Below are 8,122 nucleotides of genomic sequence, written 5' to 3'. Positions count from 1 at the left end.
ATACCTTAAATATATAAGGTTTTTCAAGTAAGCAGAATATTTGTTTAATGACACATAGGTATCGGTAATTGGGCTTATAATATTACTTTTCGATGAAATTCAAATTGGGCTTTGCATCCTGGGAAACTTTATAGTTGAGGGTGCATACATTTCGTTTTGCATTTGGAAAGCCTTATAGAAAAGCATTTAATTTTTCATCATCGGTCTTAGACAAAGGACATTATCATTTGCAGACGTGTTTTGAAGTTTATCGTAGAACACGCATTATTGTTGAATAACATACAATGCTAGTTATATATGAATCACCTGAATCATGGTTACGCGCAGCAGCTATGAAATTATCTCTATTTCCTGCATAGATTAATTGAATACGCAGAGTAAGTACTTGGTACATTTTTTGAAAGAGTTGTTACATGAGGCGATTGAGCATTGATGATTGAGAGTTTGAGACAACCTCGGTGATGGATCTGCGCGAACAAAATCTCGTGCGAGTGTAACAAAAGAAAAGGGGAAAAATCAAACCCACGGGAGTGGGAGTAGGGAAAAATATTCTCCGTTCCAGTTATATATCCGCAGGAATATCGGGTAAGCAATGCTTGACGGATAACGTCATACGAACAGACGCGAAAACTTGAACCGCAACTAGTGCTGCGGTGTTCCTCGCGCATCGAGCTCAATTACAAATAGCACGCGCTCTCGCTTCGTCGTTCATTTCTTTTGTGAAAAAAAACGGCCCAAATAATCTACACAGAATATTTGCCAATTGTGAAAAACTTTCACTCGAGTCATCGTTTATTACCATCGTATAGTAACGAGAAAAAAATTATTCGACGAACGTCCGTAGTCGAGTACTGTAGTTGTAAGTGCATCGAAAAACTAACTGTATCGTTTTTTTCCCTTTGTCACTTCGAAATCAATTCATCGATCTATTAAATAATTCTTTTTTTATTCATGATAGAAACGGATGAGAAAGTGGAAAAAAAATATCTCAACAAGCGGGTGAAAGTCACTATTTTATTGGTTGTATGCCTCCATAATCCGATAGAAATATAATATAAAATCCAGTGAAGTTTGTACGGTTTTCAATTTCCTGTCAAACGCCATAAAATGAAGTTTCATTCAACTTTTTATAGAAGTTTTTGTTTTTATTTGATTTATTTCTTACTTCAGGCTTGAGTTATTTTCCTTTCATTTGTGAAAACGTGAGTGAACAGTTTTATTTTTTTTGCCTGAGTTTTTCTATCGTCTGTACGTTGGAACTTTCGTTTTCGCTGGGAAAAAGACTCGGGATTCGTAGTATCATTCGACGCGCTGATATCATCAAACGGTTAGGATCTGCACTGAGAAATGAAAAGTAGGGCAGATTTCCGATCGTAAATTCATTGATCGGACATTATTATAGTATATCGTTTTATTTGATTAATCTTGTCGAGTGAAAAACAGAACAATTTTCGTGGTGTGTTCCATTATGAGGTTTGCTTATCGAATCATTATTCAAATATGAAATAATCGATTAAATCAATATTTCATTCCTGTGCAATCAAGTAATATGTGTCATTACAAAAAATAGAATTCAAAAATGGAGAACGTTGGATCAACCAAGATAACGATTGAAGGACAACGTTTAATCGATCGTGCTAATAAATCATCGAGCCTCAAAGTTGGCGATATCGAGATCAGATTTGAGCCTGAAGATCTCGATGAGGAGTACGTAAAAAAAGCAAGAGAAGAACTCGGTGAGACTGAAGAGGTAGTCGTCCAAGCTCTCGCAGAAATTCGTCGATTGGTTGAAGGTTATTCAAATATGATAAAAATACATCATTCTATTAGTGAATATTTTCATTGACAAGATATGGAATCTGAGAGTCAATACGTAGGTTTATTCAAAAGTTTCTTTGTTGTGTAATAGTCAATACTTGGTGAAGCAGCTCACGATTTAATATACCGTGTTAAATTATATTGTAGCAAGAAAGAAGAAACCAACGTCTGCTGAGTTGAGAAAGTGCGTGGAAAATCTAGTAGGCATAAGCAAAGACGATTTCAATCATAAATTAATTGGAAAAAAACCAGTTCTATAAAGAATGTAAAAAATTCAGAACCTTTGGCAGTGCATGAGTTCATTTGTCTTTAAACAGGACATTGATCGGTAACATAAGTAAAAACTTTATACGAATCTTTTCAAAAATATGTCCTATTCGACAGCGATAATGCCACAAAAATACACTCTAAATTGCATTCATTATTCATGTGTTTAATTTTATCGAATTATATGACAAAAAGAATCAAGCGATTAATATTTTGAATCACGTGGAACATACTTTTTAATGTTGAACTTAGGTTTCCATAACCCGTCAATAAATTCCCAGTAAAAGGACCTTAAAAAGAATTGATCATTTTTTCGATCGCATTTGGTAAATTTGGAATGAAAAATCCGATACGGTCAAAAGGCCACGATGTTAAAAAGTAGTTCATAGTATGCCATGACGTTGCGTGGGACTTTGATTGTGACGCGCGAACTTCCTTCCTGTTTTATTTCGAATACGTAAAAAAAAAACTCGCATAAGGTACGAACGAAGCCATTCATTGAATATCAACATTCTTTCGATCAGGCCACAGGTGACGACACAGTTTGGAGAATTTGCAGAATTCAATGTTTGCTACTAGTGGGTTTTGCAATTATTCTCGTAATATCTCGGTAACAACGGGAACTCGTAATTGTGATTTTATTCGGGCCTTCGATGATTTCAAACATTTTTGTCGCAGTATTACAAAGAATAAAATTAAGACAAGTTCTATTATTCATCGATTCCTCATCAAAATATCCGAAAACTTTGCGATTATTAATACTTATAGAACTCACCATCTTGAAAATTACCGGTACCTATTTATACGTGTAACTGTGACTTTTCGGTTTTATAGTGCGTAGAAATTTCTCATGATGTTAATTTCTGTATCGTGTATGGGCCATTCTATGTAAAATCAACCACTTTGAAACTCGACCTCTTTCAATTTAGCCGAAACTGCTGGGTAATTTTGTTTCCCCTGACAGAAGACGTTTTGCAAAATTTTTTCGATTTTTTTACACAAACTAAAAAAATTCCCAGATTTTTGAAAAAAATGGCTTTTTTTTGTAAATAGCTTGAACTTTCTCAAAAATTTATCTATGGGGACGTTTATTTTTCAAATATTTTTGTTTTAAATGTACTTATATAAAAAAAAAAAAAACATTTGAATGTAAAATTCTCTGGAACACTTCTGTTTTTTGAAAAAAAATCCGAGCGTATCAAGCCAAGTATGTCAAGCGCGTCTTTGGCCCTGAGCTCGCTAACCGTAGTAAAGAATAGTGTTTAAAATGACAAATCGCTTCAGTGTGCGATTCATGAGAATATCAACTTTAGGACATAATCGCGATTATGTGTTTTGCACTTTTTCAGAAACTTCACTGTACGAGGTTCAGTTTTTATTCGGTTAAAAACAGAGTGAGTTTATTCGGAAGCTAATAAAATTCAACAAAAAAATACCGTCCTCTTGTTCCTGAATCGGTCATTATGCGCGCCCGAGATTGGGTTGTTAGCACGTGTTGCGTTTCAATTTGACGTAACTGTAATCATTTTAAAATTATGTATTAGGTATAAAATATGTTAAAATCGTTTGCTAAAAAGAAAAAAATTTTAAGTGGCGACCTTTAAAAAATTGATGATTTTTTTCAACAAACTGATATATTTCACAGAACTTGACGTTCAAAAATATTTTTTTTAATGACAAGTACACTTAAAATCAAAATGATTTAAAAAAACGTCTCTGTAAATCAATTTTTGAAAAAGTTATAGCTATTTACAAAAAAAGCCATTCTTTCGAAAAATTCGTATTTTTTTTGCGGGTTGGCTCAAAAACGTTCAAATGGGGTGGAACAGAATGACCAATTTCTAGCCAAATAGAGGTCGAGTTCAAAAGAGATCGATAAAATTCTAAATTCACCAAAATCTTTGTGTTAACATATAATAAAATGGAATACGACGTGATATTAGTAACGCAATTGTTGTTTTAATTGCAGTCATCATTGGCGTGAGAAGATGCAAATACATGTTGATAAAATTTACGAGCGGGAAAAGATCATACCTTTAGTATTTGGTATAAGTATTAGGACATGTATGTGCAGGCCCTAGTACAATCGAACGAGCGTAGTTGATATTCATTTGTTCTACAATTCTCTGTTTACAGTCGTGAAAACGAAGTCTGGATTGAAATAAATTGTTATTTATTTTTAGGAGAACCGGATCTTAAGGTACCCGATGATGACGATTTTTACAAGAAGTTTTTGAGGACTTCCAAGTGGCATGCAACTCCAGCATTCAATCTTGTAAGTGCTGATATTTGTTTTATAGAATAAAAAATGGACAAATGGAAAAACGAATCGCAACGAAATTTTAACTTGAAGTTTTATGGGCAGATTGTTAATATAATTGTCCAATTTGAAAACCTGCCCGTAAAACTTCAAGTTAAAATTTTGTTGCGGTTCGTTTTGCCATCTGTCCGTTGCGATTTGTTTTTTCACTTGTCCGTTAAAGTTTCACTTCTACTATATGTCCCAGCACACATTTTTTTCGCAGGTTTACTGAAAATTATGATTTGTTTAGGTTAGGTATATTTTAATGAAAGCATTTTTTATTTGAACATATTTTATTTCATCAAACAAAAAAAAAATAAAAAAAACTAACCCAATTAAACTTTGTATTTATTTATTCATTAATACGTTTTTTTATACAGACCGAAAATGGAGGCATTGATACCCAGCCACGTGGAGAGCGGAGGTACGAAGACAGCAGCTGAGCAGACGCCACCGGGACTTTAGCGGAGACATATATTATTACAAGTAGAGCATCTGTTCAGCTGTCCCTTCTATATCCCTGCTCTCCCCATGGCTACGCATTATAAACAATCTAATACAGCCGTTGCCCTCTCTCCGCCACCACCCAGCCGTTCTCTCTCGCTGCCGTTACCGCCTCTCACCACGCGATATATCATCTATCTCCTCCGCGCGGCCGTAACGCTTTTTCGTGACAGAAAAATCCTAATATACTCCGTCTATATAGAAGTTTCACTTCAACACTTCAAAAGTTTATCATTGCTCATTAGCCCTTCGTATTTATTCGATTATTATTAAGCTGAGTTGTTCATGTTCTGTTATCGTCTTAGTAACAGAAATGTCTGATATTTATTCCTTGATTCTTGATCGTTTATCTAGAGATGTGGTAGCGACTCGGAGACAAGTACATTTATAAAGGCGAGGTCACTGCCAGAGACTTTATGGGATTTCGTCGCGAATATAACGATTACGCAAATATAAAAAATATGATGTAATAAGCCGATTCCGGCTGTCGTCTCTTTCCGAAGACCAGTTTTTTCTCATCAACGTAATCAATAAATAAAAATATGGGCACCGGGGAGAGCAAACGGTTAAGAATCCAAATTCATTAAATTTATTTTTAAATTGTTAAGATTTTGATACTCTATTTTTGAATGCAGATCTGTAATCAATGATCTCGAAATCCTAAGATACCAACCTTCAATATCATTAAACAACTCTTTTTTTATCGGCCATATTGAATTTCAATATTTCGGGTACTTATTCGTAATCAGCAGTCTCGAAAACTTCCAAGTATCAACTTTCGCTCGCGCCCAACGACTCTGAATACTCGGTCCACTGTATTGGATCTGCCATCTTGCATTCTCGAATTTTGATGGAAAATTTGTAAAAAATATTTCTTTAACGAATTATTATTAACCGGTTGACTAGTATTGGATCATATATGTACAAAAAAAAGTCAGGCCCATTCTGGTTTTGGATCATAACATATTGAAATAACTTTTTCAATTTTCAACCGATTTGGACAAAAATTGGTATACAATCGTTTTTTGGGTCACTGAGTCGATTTTTGAACTTAATTTTCACCTCACTACCCCTATATGACATGAAAATTTTTATTTTTTTAGCACACTGGACTTTTTCATCGAAATCAAACTAAATTCGCTACCCTCAAAAATGTGAAAGTAAGGGTTCAGGATGAAATTTGTTAATTTTCCACTGCAAAAATTTCATGCTTTATCACATGAAAATGGAATCAGCAACCTCGAAAACCCTCAGAAATAAATTATCGTGATTTTCGGTAACATATTGGCTCGTACCAGTTTTGACACAAAAACTGGAAAAAAGCTCACCAGTCAACCGGTTAAACAGATTATTGTTCAACGCATTCGTTATTTTGAATGTAATTTGAATTGTAATTCGATAAATTGTTTCCTACGAATTTTTCGTAAACCTTAACTAGGATGAAAGCTTTACTTACGAAAACCTTTAATGTCCTGAAAGTCATAAATCTACGTTTCTCCAGTTTTTTCACAGCATTTATGCTGTATTTTGAATTTAAAAATTACGAAGTATCTATACCAGCAGTTTAAAATTTGTGTCTGCATTCGCCGTGAATGGTAGATTATGGTTTAGTTTTTAATTTTTTTGTTTTCTTGATTTCAGATGAAACGTTTTTACCAGTATCGGATCAATCGTGAACGAGTTTGTAAAAATTTAGTACCAAGTAATGAACGTGCCATACTTTCTTCTGGTATAATAACTCCATTACCATTGCGTTGTAAAGATGGAACGAGATTGTTACTCGTTGAGGGTGGAAAAAGATGGAAACCGAAGGAAATAACACTGGAACAAATATTCAGAGGTGTTATGCTCTCCCTTGAGGCTGCCAGTACCGAACCAAAAACTCAAGTGCGCAAATCAATACTCAACTTTAACCCTATATATAATTCTTTATATTTTTGATATTTCAGTAAAAAGGAAAGATATCCAAAGTTATTTATGAATTGATTTTTCAATAAGGTTGCTGGAGCTCGAGTGATAATTGATATGGATGGTCTTACATTAAGCCATGTGACGTATTACACACCAAGTTTTGCCAATATGGTTCTGGAGTGGGTACAAAAATGTCTTCCTACTCGTCTCAAAGGAATTCATATTATTAACCAGCCCTATATCTTCAACATGGTATTTGCGATATTCAAACCTTTTATCCAGGTACGCTTAATCAATTTCTGACTATAATAGGTGGTGTGTGTATCGAAGATTTTGCGATTTCAATTATTGTCATGATATTTGCGTGGTGATTGCGACTGCACATACAACTGCGTTCCAATCATTTAGTATACAGCTCTCGTGTACAGAATATACGTTCAAAAGAAGAAAAAGACTAAAAATTTGTTCCCATTAATTGTAAATATAAGCTTTTCGTAATCATAAACATATAATTGTGGAAATGAAATCGCTGATATGGCATAACATCGAATATGTATCACTCAATAATAATTTTAATGATTTGTATCGATGTATTATTGTTCATTTGTTATAATTCTCACGTTTTTCACACCAGGAAAAGCTTCGCAAACGCATTCATTTTCATGGTACTGATCGAAAGTCATTACTGTCGTACATCGATGGATTCGCCTTACCGAAGCGTTATGGCGGAGAGCTTGATTTTCTAAATGAACCCATTGGTGAGCCTTTGTGGCGTTTTTTCTGTAATTTCGAGGAGGAATTTCAGAGTAAGTACTCCATTAAGTGTACTATGTATCTTTTATTATTGCAGGAAAATAAAGAAACGGCAATAAAAAATAGTCTATTCTCGAAAAGACTTCGAATAAGTGATTCATTCATTAGATTAAATTTGATTGTTTTTCAGTTGCCAGTACTTACGGGTACGTAAAGAAAACATAAGAGGTATGTGATAAATAAATTTCAAATGAACCAAAATTGTGGAAAGATTGTTTTTTCATGGGCGAAAACGTTGCTGCAGGATCGATAGTGAATAGAAATTTTTGTTCCAATTTTCATATCATCAATGTTGGAAAAAAACGATGAGTTGATTTGTTTCCACACAGGTTTAACGCATAGTAAAAAATGATTGAGGTTACTGAAATAAAAAAAGATTTCCATCCCTTTGAATCAGTCGCACAATTGAGTTTCTGAAAATCGTTATTTATTCATCTGTCGAAACTGCAAAAATTCCCTGTAGAAAAGAATAAAAATGCGGTAGGTATTACCGAAGTTGGGAGAGAA

At 34.1% G+C, this 8,122-nt stretch overlaps 1 protein-coding gene across 4 annotated transcripts; it reads left to right on the top strand.

Moving 5' to 3' along the window:
• Positions 1-427: 427 nt before the first annotated feature.
• On the top strand, positions 428-8,008 carry LOC122418198 (alpha-tocopherol transfer protein-like). Of its 4 annotated transcripts, none has more exons than XM_043432278.1 (7): positions 428-585; positions 1,571-1,793; positions 4,269-4,360; positions 6,533-6,778; positions 6,890-7,084; positions 7,437-7,608; positions 7,746-8,008. In XM_043432278.1, exons 2-7 carry the CDS (start codon positions 1,580-1,582, stop codon positions 7,778-7,780), a joined length of 954 nt encoding a protein of 317 aa, XP_043288213.1. In that variant the 5' UTR covers positions 428-585; positions 1,571-1,579; the 3' UTR covers positions 7,781-8,008. The 4 variants fall into 4 exon arrangements, with proteins under 4 accessions (XP_043288213.1, XP_043288211.1, XP_043288214.1 ...); XM_043432276.1 differs by lacking the exon at positions 428-585 and adding an exon at positions 596-859; XM_043432277.1 differs by lacking the exon at positions 428-585 and adding an exon at positions 899-1,473.
• Positions 8,009-8,122: the final 114 nt, after the last annotated feature.

Source organism: Venturia canescens, chromosome 11, assembly GCF_019457755.1.
Source record: "Venturia canescens isolate UGA chromosome 11, ASM1945775v1, whole genome shotgun sequence".
NCBI lineage: Eukaryota > Metazoa > Arthropoda > Insecta > Hymenoptera > Ichneumonidae > Venturia > Venturia canescens.
Note: the sequence above shows the minus strand (reverse complement) of the source record. Positions and strands in the feature narration are given on the sequence as shown.

Excerpts from the sequence above, each read along its gene's own strand:
- LOC122418198 (XM_043432278.1), top strand. The coding sequence starts at position 1,580 with ATGGAGAACGTTGGATCAACCAAGATAACGATTGAAGGACAACGTTTA. Across the intron at positions 1,794-4,268 it reads AATTCGTCGATTGGTTGAAG|GAGAACCGGATCTTAAGGTA; the intron begins GTTATTCAAATA and ends ATTTATTTTTAG. Across the intron at positions 6,779-6,889 it reads GTACCGAACCAAAAACTCAA|GTTGCTGGAGCTCGAGTGAT; the intron begins GTGCGCAAATCA and ends TTTTTCAATAAG.